Source organism: Ascaphus truei, chromosome 1 (assembly GCF_040206685.1).
Source record: "Ascaphus truei isolate aAscTru1 chromosome 1, aAscTru1.hap1, whole genome shotgun sequence".
NCBI classification, from domain to species: Eukaryota; Metazoa; Chordata; class Amphibia; order Anura; family Ascaphidae; genus Ascaphus; species Ascaphus truei.
This window is the reverse complement of record NC_134483.1, coordinates 231,410,909-231,432,757: the sequence shown is the minus strand read 5'-3', so window position 1 is coordinate 231,432,757 and position 21,849 is coordinate 231,410,909. Positions and strand designations below refer to the sequence as shown.

The following is a 21,849-nucleotide window of genomic DNA, read 5'->3' as shown; positions in this document are numbered from 1 at the left end:
TATTAAAATGTCCTAAGTCTTTTGGTGTGAGGGAAAGAGTGAAAATGTGAACTGTTTCATCCCCACTAGCCATATCCCTTATACTCTGCAAACTTAGATTTCTTTTTATTTTAATAAAAGCCTCAGTCTTATACAGGACTGGAGCAACCCCTGAACCCATATATACCAGGGTTAGGATGAACTGGGCATCTCCTTTTATACTAGAGACTCTTGGTATGTTGCAGGGATACATTAACCCCTTATTCCCCATTTACCTTGCGGGACTGTGCTGCAGCAGGAATCCTAGTGGTGAGTTGCAAGAACGGTTTCAGGGTAGGGGTTTGACCAGAGCAGTGTGCATCAATGTATCAGAGAATCTTACCTGATTCTTGGGTACATCTTTGGGGTATCCTGTAACTCCGAAGCCCGCTACATAGCCACAATCTGCAAAGACTCTCTCCGTCAAACCCACTCTGAAACTCATAGCCTAGCAATCTCCTGGTCCCAGCATCCCTGGAAAGGTAAAAACACAGAAATTCTTTATTGTCGCATCATTTTACACACAGTCACAGTAATGCATATACGAGAGTCAGGTCCAAGAGCTGACACTCTAGGACCCCAAAACACGGATCAGGGGCAACCAAGTGGGCTTGATATTTATTAGTGAGCCTGGTTACCCCTTCGCCGTCACACACACACACACACACCTGTTTTGCTACAATTTCTGAAAATGTTAGAGCAATCCAAGCAGGTTTTACAAATGAAAAATATTTTTTGGGGGTGATGGTGGTTTAGTATATGCAGCATTTGATTACCTTCATTGAAAATGAATTACCTACAGTGGGGAGGAAAATGTGTGAACCCCAATGAGAATTATGGAAATTCCATGTTTTTTCCATGCCAACTCTCTTGAATAAAAACCAGTCTTTTCTTAAATATCCAATAGGGTTATATTAAAAAACAGACACAATAACACGTCGCTCACCATAAACAAACACAAAGCTATATCTGGTGCAAGGGGGAAGGAATATAGCAAAAACCACACAAATAAATGATCATAAGAGACCACAAAACCCCTATTAGTTTCACTCAAGATAGGTCACACTTGGTATAATAGCGTGGCCACCATGAAGGCTTAAATAGCCAAACTCTCCAAATTGGGTCGACCGCTATTTGGTCACACGAGTACAGAAAATATTAAAGTTTTAATATAAATAAAACACGACGAAACACTTAAAATAGTGATGATAAAAATCCCCATGCGCTGGGTGGAGGCAGTTATATATATCGGTAATAGGCAATAGTTATATAATATAGGTATCTAAATTGAAGCAGATGGTAATCGGACCAACCCCACAATTATAAAGTTCTGTTTCTCATATAGCAGTATTTATATAGGTAAGGAAAGCATACAAGTAGTGCAAAGTATGGATTAACAGAACACATGTAGCTTCTATGTTGAACGCTTTGTGCTGGTGAAAGCACACATACAGCCTGTCTGTATCCACATCTAGCCTCTGTGTGGAATACATGCAGCTTCTACATGAAACTCTGGCTGCTAGTAATAAGCATGAAACCCAGTGACTTGGAACGGCGCTATAACAACAAATAATGTGAAAAAATAAATAAATAAGGATAAATTATAAGGTGTTGCTGAAATATTCTCAACCTTCCAGGGAATATGCACTGATTCCCTTACAAGTAGTTAGGATCCAGGGCAGGAAGGGAGCGATGTCATCAGGAACACCCAGAAAAAAAAGCATAAAATATCATAGTGCAGTGGGTTAACTAAAACGTGATTATCAATAAGATAACTTGGCTCTTATAGATGACCTACTTACAACAAGTAAGATAAAAAACAGCAAGTGGTTTAAAGATCGTTCTTGGAAACTTCAACTTGCAGTGGCAGGTGGGTATGACCGCAGCACGCAACAGTGAACACTGATATCAGGCTGGATGGTATTTTCACGAAGACCTCAACTTCCAGTCAGATACATGCAATCATACAGGAATAGAGGGAAACCATAGTGTTGACCAGATAACACCAGACTTTATAGATAAAAAGTATAAGACATGTACTCACAATGTGATATACGAACAAGATCACATAAGGTTTTACTTGAGGCAGTAGGTATGGTAAATCGGCAGATGGAAACTCCAGTCCCTTCAGTATCCCTCCTCGAGGGTGCCCCCTCGTCCGGTCGCGGATGGAGAGCGTCTGTCGTCACGTCCAGGCCTTGGGGTGACGACTTCCGGTTGGAGCGGATAGGTGAAGGGATGATGGGATCGCTGTACCGACACTGTGCCTCCGGGGATGGAACAGCTAGCCAGACTGCAATTCAGCTGTACTGCTACTCTGCTAACTCGGCTCAACGCGTTTCGCTGTGTACCACAGCTTCCTCAGGAACAATAATTACGTCCCCAGTGGGTTGTTATTAAATAGTATACACAATTAGGTGAATAATTAGAAACACTCAAATAATTAAATAATTAATTACACACAGGTTCTCCCCATAAAGGGTACATAATCTCTGTGGTCCAAAAATACGGCGCATAAAATATATTACATAAATTTATTCCAGAAAAATATATATTAAAAATATGATAGTCTAAAAACATTCATTTTGTAAAACTCCGTTTATGAGGGGGTATCGGCGAAAAAATAGGGGATGGAAGGGAGAGAGAGAAAAAGCATTAATTAGTGGAGGAGATATGAGTCAAAAAATAACAGACTTGAAACAGCATATAATACTTAAAATATATAAAATTTATAAATATTTAAAATTTTAGTATAAAGCTAATGTATAGACAAAAAGTGCAATCACAGTGACTAAAGAAAAGGAGTGATTTCAAAGTCTACATTTAGACCATCAGGCATTAGAGTATTGAGTCTATGTACCCAATACATCTCTCTTTTGCTCAAGTCTAAGTCTCTATCCCGCCCTCTCCAATGCTGTGCAACATGCTCTATTGCAGTAAATTTTAGCCCTTGTGTACTGGAGTTGTGGAAGTTAGAAAAGTGCTTAGAAACATTGTGTCTGGACACCGCGTCTAATATTACTTAGATGTTCTAAGATGCGTGTCTTGATGGCTCTTGTTGTCTTTCCCACATATTGTAGCCCACACGGGCATTCAAGGAGGTAGATTATATAATCAGAGTTACAGTTCATATATTGTTTTATTTTATAATCCTCATTTCTATTATTGCACTTTAAATCCCTTCTTGTTTTATGATTATATAATCTACCTCCTTGAATGCCCGTGTGGGCTACAATATGTGGGAAAGACAACAAGAGCCATCAAGACACGCATCTTAGAACATCTAAGTAATATTAGACGCGGTGTCCAGACACATAATGTTTCTAAGCACTTTTCTAACTTCCACAACTCCAGTACACAAGGGCTAAAATTTACTGCTATAGAGCATGTTGCACAGCATTGGAGAGGGCGGGATAGAGACTTAGACTTGAGCAAAAGAGAGATGTATTGGGTACATAGACTCCATACTCTAATGCCTAATGGTCTAAATGTAGACTTTGAAATCACTCCTTTTCTTTAGTCACTGTGATTGCACTTTTTGTCTATACATTAGCTTTATACTAAAATTTTAAATATTTATAAATTTTATATATTTTAAGTATTATATGCTGTTTCAAGTCTGTTATTTTTTGACTCATATCTCCTCCACTAATTAATGCTTTTTCTCTCTCTCCCTTCCATCCCCTATTTTTTCGCCGATACCCCCTCATAAACGGAGTTTTACAAAATGAATGTTTTTAGACTATCATATTTTTAATATATATTTTTCTGGAATAAATTTATGTAATATATTTTATGCGCCGTATTTTTGGACCACAGAGATTATGTACCCTTTATGGGGAGAACCTGTGTGTAATTAATTATTTAATTATTTGAGTGTTTCTAATTATTCACCTAATTGTGTATACTATTTAATAACAACCCACTGAGGATGTAATTATTGCTCCTGAGGAAGCTGTGGTACACAGCGAAACGCGTTGAGCCGAGTTAGCAGAGTAGCAGTACAGCTGAATTGCAGTCTGGCTAGCGGTTCCATCCCCGGAGGCACAGTGTCGGTACAGCGATCCCATCATCCCTTCACCTATCCGCTCCAACCGGAAGTCGTCACCCCAAGGCCCGGACGTGACGACAGACGCGCTCCATCCGCGACCGGACGAGGGGGCACCCTCGAGGAGGGACACTGAAGGGACTGGAGTTTCCATCTGCCGATTTACCATACCTACTGCCTCAAGTAAAACCTTATGTGATCTTGTTCGTATATCACATTGTGAGTACATGTCTTATACTTTTTATCTATAAAGTCTGGTGTTATCTGGTCAACACTATGGTTTCCCTCTATTCCTGTATGATTGCATGTATCTGACTGGAAGTTGAGGTCTTCGTGAATCTACCATCCAGCCTGATATCAGTGTTCACTGTTGCGTGCTGCGGTCATACCCACCTGCCACTGCAAGTTGAAGTTTCCAAGAACCATCTTTAAACCACTTGCTGTTTTTTATCTTACTTGTTGTAAGTAGGTCATCTATAAGAGCCAAGTTATCTTATTGATAATCACGTTTTAGTTAACCCACTGCACTATGATATTTTATGTGTTTTTTTCTGGGTGTTCCTGATGACATCGCTCCCTTCCTGCCCTGGATCCTAACTGCTAGTAATAAGCAAACAAATTTACAGCCTGTCAGCATCCACATCTAACCTCTATGTGGAGCTTTAGCTTTTAGTAAAGGTAAACATACGATCTGGCTGTGTCCATAGTGTAAATTCCACGCTTTGTGCCTTGAATAGTCGTCCGGAACCAGCAGCTAGCGTTCAACATAGAAGCTACATGTGTTCTGTTTATCCATACTTTGCACTACTGATATACTTTCCTTACCTATATAAATACTGCTATATGAGAAACAGCCCCTTATAATTGTGGGGTTGGTCCGGTTACCATATGCTTCAATTTAGATACCTATATTATATAACTATTGCCTATTACCGATATAATATATAACTGCCTCCACCCAGCACATGGGGATTTTTATCATCACTATTTTGGTTCGTCTTGTTTTATTTATATTAAATTTTATATATTTTAAATATTAAAACTCTATTTTCTGTACTCTTGTGGGACCAAATAGCGGTCGACCCAATTTGGAGGTTTTGGCTATTTAAGCCTTCATGGCTATTATTCCTAGTGTGACCTATCTTGAGTGCAATTAATAGGGGTTTTGTGATCTCTTATGGTTTATATTAACCAATTCCATGTCTTTTGAAACGAAGATGTATGAATTAGACAACAATTAGTAATTAAGTGTGAGGATATGTGCAAAAGTAATTGAAACCCTGGTTATATCAGCTAAATTAAAAGGGATAATTAGAATCAGGTGTTTTAATAATTAGGTTGTTCAGGAGTGAGTTTGAGAGGCTCCACCCTATATAAAGATCAGAAATATTGTGAGTTTTGTCTTCACCATACAGGTGTGTGGAAAAATGTCATGTCACAATCAAAAGAAATCTTTGAAGACATCAGACAAGCAGTTATTGATGCTCATCAGTCTAGAAAGGGTTACAAAATCATTTCTAAGGATTTTGGTCACCACCAAATTATCCAGGAAGTCGCAAAGAACCCCAGTGTAACATCCAAGGATCTGCAGGCCACTCTCGCCTTGGCCAATGTGAATGTTCATGTTTCAACTATCATAAATAGACATGAACACCAATCTTGGTCATGAAGCATAGCCAGGAGGAAACCACTGCTTTCTTAAAAGAACATTGCTGCCCATCTGAAGTTCACCAAAGAGCACATCGATGATCCACAAGAGTTCTGTAACAATGTTCTCTTGACAGACGAGTCAAAAGTAGATTTTTTTGGCCTCAATGAGTAATGTTATGTTTGACGAAAACCAAACACTGCGTTCGAACAGAAGAACCTCATCCCAACTGTCAAGCATGGTGGTGGGAGAGATGGTTTGGGGCTGCTTTGCTGCCTCAGAACCTGGACGGCTTGCCATCATTGACACCACCATGAATTCTCCATTGTATCAGAAGATTGTAGAGGAGAATGTCAGGCCATCTGTCGGTGAGCTGTAGCTAATGCGAAAGTTGGTCATGTCATGTAGCAAGACAATGACCCTAAACATACAGGCAGGTCTACAAAAGAATGGCTGCAGAAGAAGAAATTCCACATTTTTAGAATGGCCTAGTCAAAATTCGGACCTAAACCCCATCAATCTGTTGCCCTCAAATGTCAGTTTAAGCAGTTCTGTAAGTAGGAATGGGCCAAAATTCCTCAAAACCGACGTGAAAGACTGACCATCAGTTAGGAAATACTTAGTTGAAGTTATTGCTGCTCAAGGGGGTGCGACCTGGTACTGATCTAAAGGTTCACATATTTTTTTACACATGGATATTGAATGTTGAATAATTTGTGGATGAATAAATGTTGAATAAGTATCATGTTTTTATATCATTTGTTTGATCAGGTTATCTTTATTTATTATTAGGGCATAGATTAAGATCTAATAACATTTTAGGGTTGAAATATGTGAAAAGTCTTAGCAGTTCACAAACCTTTTCTTGCCACTGTAAGCTACCGATCGATTGGTTCTACCGCGATCAATCCGCAAAATCCTGTTTCCCAGGGCTCACTAAATGGCTGCCTGTCAGTGTAACTCAGTAGCTACACTGTATTATTAAATTACTAAGGTGACATTATCTATTGTTACAATTCACAGCTCAAACTGCTGTAAATATTGGCAACAAATTATCACAAAAAGAAAAGTGTTACAAAGATATTGCACTGCTAGGGAGCTGGGCTAAAAAGTCTGGTATAGAAATTAAAACTTGCATAGTATATTAAAACTCATTACAAATGGCATTGAGTTGAATTTTAAAATAAAAAAAGGCGAATAGTATTATGTAGTACCACCAAACTGATTTTATTTCTTAAAAAAAAAAAAACCTCCTTTAATTACTCTCTACAAAGTGTGCAACTGTTCAATCAGAGCCCAAAGTCACTACTTATTAAAGTTTAGATTTAATATACAAAAAGTATAATGCTTAGGTTACAGAAAAATATTATTACAAGAACATAGTGTAAAAGGGAGACCTTTTATTCAAAGAGTAAGGATTCCTATATGTTTCCGCAGAACATGTATCAGGTTAACCCCCAGAGAGGGCACTGGAGTATGAACGATCAGAATTCACATGTCTGATCCCAAAACGCACCCCTGCTGAATTCTAATTTCAGAACTCAATTACAGAGCTTATATCCTAAAACACTTTCATTCAAAACAACATATGTCCCCCTTTTGAGTGTTCTCAGTCCACCCCTTTATTAATCAACCCCCCTGACAGTTTTACGACTTAAGGAAGGAAAAAAAGCCTTTCTTTTGTACTTTAAACTTTTCCTCGATATATAAAATACTTTTTTCTATAATGCTTGGACAAACGCCATGTTCACTGTTGCGTCGGTGTACATAATATGCGTGCCTGGATATGAAACATGACTTCATAACTTATAGTTTTTCATGAGAAAAGAAATAGATAACCACATTTTAACATTCTTGGTATCATTTGGTTCGTGTAATAGCAACTGTTCCAAAGATTAATCTGCAATTCCCGTGACTTGCTGTTAAGGGCTTTGATATTTCATATTTACTAAACTTACAAACTTTTTTTATTTACCTTCTTGGTTATAGCCTCTGGTATTTGCAGATACCCCTCAGAAATCTTTCAAGGTACAAAAATAGAGAGGTTTTCGTTTTATCATACTGGCAGAAAAACTTTGTGACGCCAAATTTCCTGAAACCCAGATTTTGAACCCAGATACCACCAGTCCTATAAAACACAAAACTAGACCTGTTCAGTGGTGTGACCGGCAATAAAAAATAATTATTATATTTTTAAGACCATTTGCAACTTAACATTAAACTCTGCTGATTGATTAAAATCGCACAGATTCTAGATTTCCTCCCGTAATGCTTTGCAAAAGGCTTCCATCCAGCATCCTTAATAGTGCAAATTTCAGTATTAGGAGTCCATCTGCCAAAGAAAGGGTGGTCCCTGCACAGCAGATACGTACTGGATGGGTGCAATCAAGGAAATGGTTGATTTGAAATACAATAAGAGGAAAGAATCCCTATGTGAGGAGCTAGAGTGCATCACAAAGGGATTCTTTCCTCTTATCGTAGTCCATCTGGCCAAAACTATTTTAGGAAATCATCATAAACTGTGCTTTATCAAAGATACTCAAAAACTAAAGCCCAGGGTCATCAATCCACAACCCACCTGGGATCTTAATTTGATCTTAATCAGCTAACAGCTTTTGAACCACCACAGGAAGGTCTCTATTAAAATAGTGACTTTAAAGATTGTCTTTTTTTACATACAATAAAACAGCAAGAAGAGTATTCAAGCTTCACGCCATCATGTCGTCCGTCCTACTTTAACATGCATACGAATGACGTTGAGTTGACCATCATACCTCAATTAAGGTCCAACATAATCTCTAATTTTTATTGAAATCAGGAAAATATTGTTCGTTCATTTTGTCCTAAGAATCAAATGCATGGAAAACGCTTACATATTTGGATATGTTGCTTTCCCTAACATTACAGTATACATACAGAAGACTAAACCATTCAGTGTCAGATTGGTTATTCTCAGGCCAGAAGGAGGGCCAGGCTAGGTTTGTATTTATCTGCCATAAAAAGAAACAGGGAGTGACTCGCACATTAAAATTAAAGCCTATTCAACATTCAAGTCCACAATGTAATCTCTATCTTAATTGCTTTGATACATCAAACTCCATGTTTTGCTACCTTGAGTATGCAGAAGACCTTTTCTTAACAATATTTACTTTACCTCTATGGTAGCCGTGTGTTTTTTCCCTCCCTAATTTTAGGAGGATTAGTGCTGTGATTTCTTCTATTGTTCTGAAATTTATCCTAGCTTGTGCCTCAAAAGGGAACCTGCTGGAAAGTCATTTTCTTTAACTCAATGTAAAAGTAGTGGAATTATCTCTTTCAGTGCTGGCTAAAATGCAGGATTTAAGGAAAAAAAATATTGGGAAGAAAATGTCACTTTCATAAAGGCATGGATTAATGCATGGATCAGTAGAATGAATCTCAAATTATTTAGTAACTTGTTGGCGTTTTTAGGCTACATTGGAATACATACTATAGGACTATTGATCATAGTCCCTCTAGTCCAAATCTAGCTATGGAAATACTGTATCCTGGTGTCAATGTACTATCCGAGGGAAATCTGCTATATTGACATTTGTACCTATCAAAATGGTGCCTGTTTTTGATAACTACTTGTCAATTCCTTCTAATATTGAGGGAAAGTTAGGTAATAATCCCAAGAAAAAAAGTTCTCCTATAGAAGCACTCTGGGATATGGCAACAATAAAACCTAACATTTAATTAGATTTCATAAAACAAAAATCTAGTGATAGTAAAATAGAAAAAGATATAGAGCATAAATCTGAGCTTGTAGGAACAAAGAAAAGAAAGAAGAAAAATACTATGACACCAGGCATGAGTGTCTCCGTCACAATCTGTCATAATTAGAAGTGAGAAAACCAGTGCTTCAAAGGTTAATTGTATACATATAAAGTTATGAACAGTCAGCAATAGGTCTCCATACAAAATATGAGAAATTTCTGTACCCCATAGCCAGGGAATAGGGAACTAGTACCTAGTGCTGTCAATGGCCAAAACACAATAATAAAGGTACAATATATGTCCCCACAATGAGCAAAGAATCATGAATAGAAAAACAGGATTGAGGTAACTCAGTGGGCGTCCATATGTTCTGTCTGTCCACGGAGTCCATAGCGCTGATCAAACAGCATGCAGATAAATGGCGTATGGCCCGAAATGCGTAGGTGCGTTCTTTGTGTATCGAGAATATGATCCAAAAAATATTTTTCTATTTTTACTAATGTGAAGCCTTCTAATAATTCTTTGGCAGTGCTCTGCCTTGTTCCTATTGTTACACTCTGTCATAAGACAAAATCTTTCCCTGATGCGTACAGTATCTGGTTTTGTATGTACTGTATATGTATGTGTATATATACCTGAAAGTCAGACTGGGGGAGAATATCGGGTATGGTGCTGCTAGTGTCCGAAACTGACGTTTGCAGCCCCGTTCTCCAATGCAGTCATCTCGTGCGTTTTACTCCTAATGCATTTCCTCTGGGTTGGTTTTGGTAACGAAGACCGCCTATGGGACTACAGTTTTAGAAAATTAGGTGCATTTAATTTCAAATTTACATTCACCTCAAAATTGTGTTTTGTAGCCCCCTTCTTGAATTCAATTATCAGCTGTTCTCCTGTAGTTTTTTTTTAAAGTCCTGCTGTCTTGTTTGCTCTTATGATTAGGTTTTGTATTGGAATACATTTTTTATGATATATTTTTTGTTTATATAAATATCAACCCAAGACAACTTAAGAAAAAAAAGATTATATGCCTATTTTGCTACCTCACGTTAATCTTTTTGCGGGTATTGCAGTCTAATCTACTTGTTGAATTCAGGGATCATCAGTAATGTAATAAATGTTGACAAGTCTTGCTGCCATCCAACGAGGACTTGTTCTTGACATAAAAAAACATTTAAAATTATGTTGCCAATGTTTATTTTTTTACTGAGAGCTTGATTGGATATGCATTTAATAAGCCAAAGGATACTTATGTGGTCTTGCCCAGACAATCTGTGCTGTGATATTGGTGGTATCCGTATTAGTTTTTGGATTGAATAATTAACAATTAATCTATAGGGGTCTGCCATGTAACTCTCCAGGAATAACATCAGTCTATATCTAGTTACAAAGAAGAATTGTTGCAGTCTTTGGAAGCTGCATTTTTCTTATCTATTGTGTGCATGAGTATGCATAACTTCAATATTTTATTAATTTACCACAGTCATTTTTTACATTAAACCCATTTTCTTTTATATCCAATCTAGAATAAAATGCCAGCTTTTTTCCTTTTTATATACAAGTTTTGAAAATGTCTTTTTATGCTCAATAAGCATGATTATTTTTGTTGCAAGAGCAGTTTCTTTACCCTATAAAGTAATTCCTAATTCCACAATTTCTAATCTATCCAAGCACTGCCCTGACATTTCTGTTTTAATAGAGGCTTCTGTAAATGTGAACGTTTGAAGAATTTTGTAAAGGACAGGTATAGCATTATTGCTACTCTGATGAATCGGAGGTACACTGAGTGACCCTTTGTCCTTCAGCCTGCTCACCAGTGTAAAATACCCTGAACAAAATAAAGTAGTGAAGTGCATGTTGATATTTTTTTCTCTCAGGACATATACATATGAAAAACTTACTTTTTTGTTTGTCATTTTCAGTAAACCGTTCATTTGTTCAAGGAAATGATGAGACTTAAACTGCGTGGTTTATACATTAAACTGTGATAGTGTGCCGATCAGGGAACTATTGAGCGGAAGCTCCCTTTGAAGTAAATGGGAGTTTAAGCGCAATAGTGCTCTGATTGGTGCCATCACATTTTAGTGCATACCCCTCTTAGAGTATAATTTTCAAATGTAGCTTTTAGGAGCTATCAGAATATATGGAACAAGCATGTATAAGTAGATGTGCTTCCAAGCCATTTTTATTATGTTTGTTTTAAAACTTGATATGTTTTTTTTTGTGGGGTGTTTTTTTCCCCCACTTCCCTTGTAAAGCGGAATGAGGGGTACATGAAGAGGGAAAGAACAAGAACTATGTTCTTATTTTATGTATAATGGTAGAAGTTGTGATCGCAGGTGTTGCAAATGATTTATGTACAGTACTGTATTACAATTTTTTTTAAATGATGGTAAAATGAAGCTTTGTTACACCTTGATTACTAAATTGAAACATCCAATTTTTTTTTAAAATATATAAATTGTTTCAGAAAGTAAGATGCAGGGTAGATTATGGGGTAAGTACTGTAGTAATAATAATAATGTTTTGTAATTGAATCTTTTTTGTGTTAGTGGAATCTTCAGATGAATTGGCTGTACCTGTGTGCTAGCATTTATCAGATATTATCCCAAGGTTCCGCGGAATCCACGTGTAACCCCCTTTCCCTACGCCTATGGGAAACCGTGGGCAATTACGGGTGCTGCCTGTGTGCTCACATGAGGTCTGGGCCTCCGCTTCTTGGAGCCTGTGGTGATCCCTCTCTCTGTCTCTTAGTGCAGCGTCTCCACCTATGAAGATCCCAGCATAGGCGAGATTTGCTTCTCATTGGAACCAATACAATAGCAATAATACTACCACAACTAATGTATCATATAACTCGTATTTACTATAACAGCATATAACAGTAGATCACACCAATACAATATAATAGTAAAAGGCAGTAGCCCACATCCTGAGTGATTGCCCCAAAGTGCTGAGGGTGCCGTCGCACCAATAATCCCAGGTGTCTGCACTAGCAATCCCACCTAAGTGTGAGGTAGTGCTACCCCCTCTTGTCATGTGTAGGTGTACGTTGGTACCTTCCTGGTCACAGGCCAGACCAGGGAATATTGAGATGACCTTAGGCCGAGTACCTGCTGGCAATGACTGTGCTTGGCACGGTTACCTCTTTGAATCATCTTCATCCCGTCCACGCAGGGCGCTTGGGGAGACAACGGAAAGAGTCTTTCGAGCGCAGAGCAGGGTCACATGACCCTCTTACCAATGGGGAGAGGGAGGCAGTGTTGGCTGACCGGATATAGGTGGAAGTGGGGGGGCTGAAGGGGGGAGGGGAGGGAGGAGGTAGAAGGGGACAGAGCACAGGGGTCGGGAGAGTGTGTAGGGGGGGCAGGAGAGAGCACGGGGGAGGAGAGAGAAAAGGGGAGAGAGTACAGGAGGGGGGCGGGAGATTGAGAGCGCGGGGGGGTGGGGCGGGGTAGAGAGCGCGGGGTGGGGCCGGGTAGAGAGCGCAGGGGGGGTGGGGCGGGGTAGAGAGCGCGGGGTGGGGCCTGGTAGAGAGAGCAGGGGGGGTGGGGCGGGGTAGAGAGCGCAGGGGGGTGGGGCGGGATAGAGAGCGCAGGGGGGTGGGGCGGGATAGAGAGCGCAGGGGGGGCGGGTAAGAGAGCGCAGGGGGCAGGATAGTGAGCGCAGGGAGTGGCGGGGCGGGAGAGAGCACAGGGGGGCGGGATAGAGAGCGTGGGGGGGTGGGGTGGGATAGAGAGTGAAGGAGGGTGGGAGAGTGCAGGGGGGATGGGGCGGGACAGAGCGCAGGGGGGTGGGGCGGGAGAGCACAGGGTTGGGACAGAGAGAAAGGGGGGTGGGACAGAGGAGGCGGGAGAGAGCGCAGGGTGAGGGAAGGGGGGGTTGGGAGGGGGAGAGGGGGAGAACATGTGTGGGAGGACCCAAAAACAGAAAAGACGGTGCAAAACAGCGCTATAGAACATACACGCCCCTAATGGGACTAATTAAAAATGTGATATGGCAGCCAGACAAAAACTGACAGTACAGTCAGTAACACAACATGGAGAAAAAAAGGCAATGTCGGCGCCAAAGGAGACAATAAAATTGATAAAAATAGTTCAAACCATATGGTGAAATGTCCAAATCAAAGTCCTTTGGTGATTGGAGGGTGGATGAACGAAATAGGGATTCTCTCCAGGACGTGACGTGATATGTGAATACAAAAGGAAAAAAAAAATTATAGTGCAGTATGTCAGTCAATGTGGACATAAAAACATATAACACTAACAACACAGAACATACAAGACAGACTAACAACAGCAACAAGCCAGACTAAAATAATAAAAAAGCTATTTATTGACTACTAATACAGGATTCTGGAGGATGGCTATCACACACCAATCCGGGGGGGGGGGGGTAAAATCGTTGCCCTACTCACGGAATGCAAGATATTAAGTGGCAGCAGGACTGGAGACACACTCTGTACTTCCAAGATGGCGACCGGAGCCCTCTCTCTGGCGTCCCCACGTGTGGTGGATGCTGTGTAGAGCTGCAGGATACAGGAACAGTGGTGCTCCTGAGCGGACGTGATGTCACGCTCTGACCTTCTTCCGATCTCCTAGTCCGCGCTTGTAACTTTTCCCCCTCACCTCCGACCGGAGTAAGAGAGCATGGGTGGGAAGGAGAGGGAGGGGAAGGAGGGGCAGAGAGAAAATGGACACACCCCCGATCCAGCCAATGCCACGCCCCCGATCCAGCCAATGCCACGCCCCCGATCCAGCCAATCCCACGCCCCCGATCCAGCCAATGCCACGCCCCCGATCCAGCCAATGTCACGCCCCCGATCCAGCCAATGCCACTCCCCCGATCCAGCCAATGCCACTCCCCCGATCCAGCCAATGCCACGCTCCCGATCCAGCCAATGCCACGCTCCCGATCCAGCCAATGCCACGCTCCCGATCCAGCCAATGCCACGCCCCCGATCCAGCCAATGCCACGCCCCCGATCCAGCCAATGCCACGCCCCCGATCCAGCCAATGCCACACCCCCAATCCAGCCAATGCCACGCCCCCGATCCAGCCAATGCCACGATACATCCCCTCCCGTAACAGCCACGTCCCCTCCCGTAACAGCCACGTCCCCTCCCGTAACAGCCACGTCCCCTCCCGTAACAGCCACGTCCCCTTAATAGCCACGCCCCCTCCTGCTCTAAAATGATTGCAGGTCAGCCGATTGCTCATGCTTGAAGAGCTGGTGACGTAACCACTCTCAAGCATGAGCGAGCTCAGCGGCAGCGTGGCCACAGCCTTATCCAGGAAGCAGTCTGTGGTGAATCTCCAGCCGGAGGGTTCCACCTCTGTGCTGCCACGTGCAGCTCTTGTCCAAGGCCGCAGTCCACCATGTGGGCTGCTACAGGTCTTATGGGAGGGTCCTTATCTGGGGCCTTCCCTACAATACTCCACTGTGGGGATTGGGGCCTTGAGGCAGAATTCTGGCCTAATCCAGGGGCTTACTGGCTCTCGACGCGTTTGTCCTCTGCCGGCTCCTGCAAGACTGCCGCATGGTTCCGGCCCCGCAGAGGATATCAGGAGTCTCTAATGGCCACTTTCTCCTGATTCGTTAAAACTGCCCATGTGACATACCCAAGGCTTCTGAGAAATGTAGTCCCGCCACCACTCTTCTGATCAGTCCCCTGCATCGGAGGCAAGGTAGGGGACCCTGCTACACACGTACAGCCTCTGCCCCTTTTATTCTCCAACATCTCCTCCTAATTTTTTCGGGGACTTTTTCCGAATGCCACGCACTTCACTGCACTTCACCACGTTCATGCCGCATTCATACCGCATTCATACCGCATTCATGTTGCTTTCATGCTGGCGTCACCCGTGGTTGATGTGTTTATTGATGTGTTTATTGATAATGGTTCGGATTTAATTGGTATGCGCAGTAATCTTCAGCTATGTAGCTCCCTTCCCAAAGAGGATTACACGCAGGCGCAGAGAGGTGATGCACGGCTAGGGACGATTAAAAGCACAATGACAAGCTTTAGAAACGGAATGGTTCTGGAGAGGTGTCGATAAGAGGATGTCATCCTTGAGCGAGCCCTGTGTGTGTCTGCGGGGGAGTGGGCTAAAGCTGCATGAAGGATTCACTGTATTGTAGTTCAAAGACATGACATATTTTCAACAGGCAGGTCATCATAATAATTTGATCCCCACACCCCCAAATACATAAAAACCACACAAATCAACCATGTACAGTCAAACGCACAGTGTTGCAGTCAAAAGCTACAGCACAGATTGGATCTCGTAATATCAAGATGGTTTAGGCAGACTTGTGGAGAAAATAAAAATAAAAAATGACGAGAATTTTTTTTTTTTTTTTTTTTTTGGTCACTCACTCTTGAACTTTGCAAGCAGTAGTGAAGTTATAGACGCATGCGCAGTAATCATCAGCTAGCAAGCAGGAATGTGATTGAAACCAGAAAGACACACATTCAAAAGAATGGCGTGGGAGAGGTGTACTGTGCAGTATTTCAACTTATCTTATCTACAGTAGTGTGTGTGCGGGGGCGAGCGAGGGGAGAGCGCTGTATATGCCGAAATGTGACAATGTGTTCAAATGAGACATACAGCACTGCACATGCATGTATAAATATGCAAATTTACAATTACTGCGCGCGCACATGCAGACTGTGTACTGTAGGTTGAACTGCTAAAGTATTAGACAACAGCTCGCGAACGCCTGCCTGAGTTTTTAGACGGTATTGCAGACAGCGCTAATAAAATGCTAATATTACGAGCGCTAAAATACCTGAACATTTCCGTAAAAAAAAAAAAAAATACTGCATCTGCCCGCGGTTATCAGAGTTGCGCCGATACGGCCGCATTAGGATAAAGGCGGCCGCAGCTGTAAAACATATAAAAGAGTAATGGACTATCTTCCAATGACTGAACTCTGAACCTTGTTAATGGTAGCTGACTAAACGATTTAGACTTTACCGTCTCATTTTGGCACAGGAACGTGCTGAATACCTCTTACATTCATTTCTTCACCAGTGTACCCTATATCTTGGTCCAAATCCAATGCTTCAGTCATTACATATTGGTTAACCGGTTCATAATTAATTATTGATACTAGATTGATATGTTTTTTATCATACAAATATCTTTCAGATTTGAATGGAATAGTTTAGAAAGAAAATCAAACATTTCTTACAAATTACTAAATTTCCATTTTTTTTTTTAAATATGGCTTCTCTGCATTTATTTTACGTAAATCATTAATTCATGAAATACTGTACAAGCATAAAATATACTACTGTCAAATGATTGAAGGGAGAGGGCAGAAATTCTAACTAACCTGCTTGTTGTTGTGGGCAGAGGATTCTCCCGTTTGGCGTCCATGCACGCTTCCGCATGCTGGGCGCATCAGCGGTGTACTGGCTATTGAGCAATCAGTTTCTCATCTCCTTCTCCCGTGTGCTGCGAGTGGACGTCCGGGGACCCGGTACGCTGCGCCCCTTCTGTAGACCATCTTTGGACTTGTCAAACTCTCACCTGGGACTGTGAGAAGTTTGCTTTTAATTATATCTCATGTGAGTTACTATATGTGTTTGTGTGTCTTAAATACACCTGTTTTTCCATTCATTGCAGTGCACTGTGCATCTTTTTTCATTTTGTCCAAGATCTTCACGGATCACCCAGAGGGTGAACGGAGCGCCTTCAGAGGCATCAGCAGCAAGGAAGTGGATATTTATTTGAAATAACTCTTGAATTTGAACAGTCTGCGCGATTGTTTTATTTCTTTGTTTGTTAAATTTAGACAACAGATACTTATACTATATTTGTATTTGCATTATTTTGATACAGAGGAAGGCAAACAAAAACCCCCAGTGAAATATCATCCAATGATGTCTCATCAGGGGAGAAAAATGAATGCTGGACTCCAGTAATAGCAATCAGATTTCACCCTGGATCAACATGGCATGTTGCATGTGTGCAATGAGGATTTGAATAATCTTATTTAAAAAAAAAAAAAAAAAGCATTTATTTGTAATTGCTTTTTATATTGAACATGGTAAATTGTATTTTGGATATGTTTACATAATCACTAATGGGCCCCTCTCAATGGACTTTTCCTCCAATCATGGTTTAATTTACTGTTTCATGGCTTATTGAATAGGCCCCTAATTGTGCAGTTTTTATTACTGCATTTACGATCTTTTGTAGCCTGTTCTTTGATATTGTTCCCCCTATGTGATGACTTTATTTAGAAGACCACAGCATAATCTTTGTTTCTTCGCACTGTGAAGTGTATATAACCGTGCAAAAACAAATGTAAAAACAAGACTTGTATACAATAGTTCCACGTCGTAGAAATAATTATATTTTAATTCAAATACAAGGTAATTGTAGGTGTCCATCTATAATTAGCTTGTGTGGAGCAGGCAGACAGCTTTTTACGGTGGTTGGGGCAAATCTGGTGAAGTAACACATTTCAGGGATGTGGAAAGTCATGGCTTGGTGCTTTGATAATGTAAATTGTAGGGCTTTGTACATTTACCCTTCTGAGTGCCCCATGGCACAGCCAACATATCATGGGGTCTGGCACTCCAGCGGCTGTAGGCTTTTCTAGCTAATTTTCTAGGGGAGATAGTGTTCTGTGCTCATGTGGCTCAGAGAACGCGATCTGGCACTCGGGAAAATGGAAGGTCAGGATTCTGTCTCTGTAATTGGTGAAGACAGGTCACGAGATCTTACTTTACAAGGGAAGAAAGCTGCAGTGATTGCAAAGTTGTAGACATACACCTACAAGATATAGTCCTCAAATCGTACTTTTGATATTTCTCCATAACGTAAGGGAGCTTTTGATGTTTTTAAAAGTTTGTTAATAATTTTGGTTGGACTAAAATTTCTATCACCACTTCCACTGTCACGTATGACACACCTGTGAGCACGTGACCTGTATGCGGGAAAAGGATTGAAACACAGCTAACTAGGTGACCCACTTTTCACCTTCCGTAACAGTCCCTCAAATGAGTAATGTCTCTCCTCAATCCGTCCAAATATACCATCTGTCGTGAACAGCACACTTGTGAGCACGTTACTTAGATATGCAACCAGGTTTAATACACACGACTACTCTCACCAACTCGCCTTTCTCCTGCGCAAAGGTACTTTCAATTGGTTAATATTTACCCCTTACTCAATTGCAATCACATCTATCCGCTACCACCACCAAAGGTAAAAATATTAGAAAAATACAGAGACTCTGGTCTCTGTTTTTTTTTAACGAAAAAGTATACACTTAACTTACGCATCTGTTGTAGCAAAAGATATCTGAAAATGTAAATACGCTTTACAAAGTGTGCAAAAGTTAATTCAGAGCCCAAAGCATCAGTTAATAAAGTTTGGCTTTAAGATACAAAAATACAGTGCTTAGATGACGTAAAAAGATTAATACAAGACCATATTTACAATAAATGCAGAACAGTTTCTTAAAATAAAAGGATAAAACAGAAGTAGAAATTCCTATACTTTACCACGTTATAGTCTTTTCCCAGAGAGGTCACTGGCGTAACAAAGACGAGAACTCGCGTGTCTGATCCCAAAACACACCTTGTTGAATTCTAACTTTAATAACTTCTTGCTAAACCTTACATTGTTGTCCCATTGAAGCAACATGAGTCTACCCCTGTCGTAAATCAGCTCGGGCTGGCATTTATGGTGTAAGCCAGGTGTCAGCACAGGTGGCTCAATCAGTGACTGAGCCACTGGTGTAAGCAAAAAAAAAAAACTCCTCTAAACAGGTGTTTTTAGTCTGACTAAATATATGAAAGATGTTGCATCAATTGATTTAGGCAAGGTTGCTGAATGTAACAATACTAATTTTGACTGGCTTAGCCCTAAATTTGAACGACAACCAGATGTCTGCCTCCGAAACATTGTGTTTGGCATTATTGCATTTGTCTAGTTGATACTATTACAAATATCTAAATGGTATACTTGCAGAATTGGTATCGGGTCCAGGATTCCATCTTTTTGAACGGTAGGGTTGCTCACGCCCCTTAGCTCTCTGTAAAACCCTTCCAGGATTGATTTGAAAGTACAGCTCAACCCCGTTATAGCGCAATTTGCTACAACGCGAATCGCTTATAACGCGGTCTGAGCTTGGCTCCTGATTTAAAAACATCTCCAAGTTTTTTTTTATTTTTTAAATAACATTCAAAGCTCTGACAAAGCGCTTCGGCGTGAAACGCGTCAGAGAATCCGCCAGAACTCCACTACTATGCTCCAATAAATCTTCTTAGTCACATTTTCAGCCTTTGCATTTTTCATCGCGGCGGTGCACCGTTTCTTTCTCCTGTGGGAGGAGTATTGTCGTGTGCAGTGTTGCTTCCGGTAGCACGCCGGGTTGCTGAACTAGCTGAGCAGTATAGACACCACCAGATACAGACCACCCTCCAGGACAGAAGAGTTGCCTGGTGGACTGCAGTGTGCCTGTTCGACGGAGGATTACATTATCCATGGGCTCGGCTGCATTTCCTTCATTAACCGTGAGTCACTCCCATTTTTTCAATATCTCTAGAGCTCTGGTGAGAGCCAATTGTTAGGAGAGACTATTCACTTTCACTGGTTACATTGAAGATTAGCCGTTGCCCTATTCATACACAAGCATAACTTCGCAACCTTGTTGACTTTTGAGCGCCGGATTGGTGAACTTTTCAGTTTACTTTATAACCATAAACATTCAATGCTTTATTGCTAACGGACACACACCTCCCCCCTACACTAATAAGTTTAGCATACCATGCAGGAATCGAACTCATGACCCTTCATATACTAGTTGCGATTCTTTACCTGCTACACCATAGGATTGGTGTGATGTCATTACCATATACATATCGGTGCAGTCTGTACTGTTCAGCAGGTTTAAAATAAAAGTTGATAACATTAAATCTGGGATTAGTATTGAAATAATTAGGTATGACAGCACAGATGCAGTCCTCCAATTGGGTCGTGCCTCCAGGGACGCTGCGAGGGCAGTTGGTTGCCCGCGGGGGAATTTGAACTGTGTCATGCTGCCATACGCAATGGCTTTTAAAAAGCTGGGCAAATTACGCAACACGACTCGTGCGTGGGGTGCGGGTTTTCCATGCGGGAGCCGCGAGGAGGGCATGTCAGAAAGGAGAATTTCATTTGTACTTGCCTAGTATTGCACATATTACTTGCCTTATTCCATATAACAGTAATGCTTGACAAGATGCATGTGCATGATATGACGGCAAACCATGTACTTGGTTGTGCCAAGCAGATGTTTTGAGGGAAGAAAAAGATAATGCTACTAAACTTGAACTTTGGAACATCTTAACAGAAAATATTCTACCATGTTTATATAAAGCACAGTAGAAAACTTTTTAGATTAAATTATCCGATTGAGCCATAGGTGACAAACGAAAATGCATTACAGTACTTGTTAAACTATGCAGTGACATTTAAATTAAAATGGTTTCTCCTCTTCACTCTGGAGTCCCACAAGGCTCTGTCTTTGGCCTTCTGCTCTTCTCACTCTATACCTGGTCTCTTGGTGAACTAATACAAGCATCTGTCTTTTTGTATCATCTATATGCCAATGACACACACATTTATCCCTCCTTCCCTGAACTATCGCCCTGTCTCTCTTGTCCCGTGTCTCTGCAATTTCCTCCTAGATGTATCGCTGTTACCTAAAGCTTAACATATCTAAAACAGAACTAATATTCTTTCCCCTTTCCACTGCAACCACTACACCCACACTCCCTCACTGTCAATAACACCACAATCTCATCACCACCTCAAGCCTGCTGTCTAGGAGTGATCTTTTATCTTTTTTCCATTGCTCCTGCCGTCTCCACCTACGAAATACTGCCAAGATGCACCCTTTTCACACTCTTGATGCAACTGAAATCCCACCTTCTTTAGTTGGCATTCCCTTGTCTGCCTATGCCGACTCCAATTCATCCAGAATGCTGCTGCTAAACTTATCTACCTCACCCACCACTCCACTTCTGCTGCTCCACTACGTATATCCCAACACTGGCTTCCCATAGACTCTAGAATTAAATTTAAACCCTAGTAATGACTTTCAAAGGTTTCAACTCGTGAACAAATACATACTTACATACCCTTTACATTCTGACCATGACATCCATCTCTCCTCCTACCTTATTACTTCCTCTCACTCCTGTGCTGCCTCTTCACTCTGGAATTACCTACCACGTACTGTACCATCAGACTTCCACAACCCCCAATATCCAGTCCCATTGGGACCAGCTGTGCTGCTGGAACATTCTCCTTCCCCTAAACCTTGGTGCAATCAGCTGTTGGGCTAGGCCATATTCCAACCTGAGATCCCACAATGACTAGTCGCCTTAACTTCT

General features: G+C 41.2%; 1 protein-coding gene across 5 annotated transcripts in view; it reads left to right on the top strand.

The window, feature by feature from the left end:
* Positions 1 to 21,849, top strand: part of FER (FER tyrosine kinase) — a 314,315-nt gene that overhangs the window by 125,183 nt on the left and 167,283 nt on the right. The window contains exon 15 of one of the 5 annotated variants that reach the window (XM_075602041.1): positions 5,482 to 6,929. The exons of the other annotated variants lie outside the window; for them this stretch is intronic. Within the exon in view, the coding sequence (XP_075458156.1) occupies positions 5,482 to 5,640 (159 nt within the window). The 3' untranslated portion in view covers positions 5,641 to 6,929. Of the gene's footprint in view, positions 1 to 5,481; positions 6,930 to 21,849 lie in introns of those variants that run through there. 5 annotated transcript variants of the gene reach the window in all.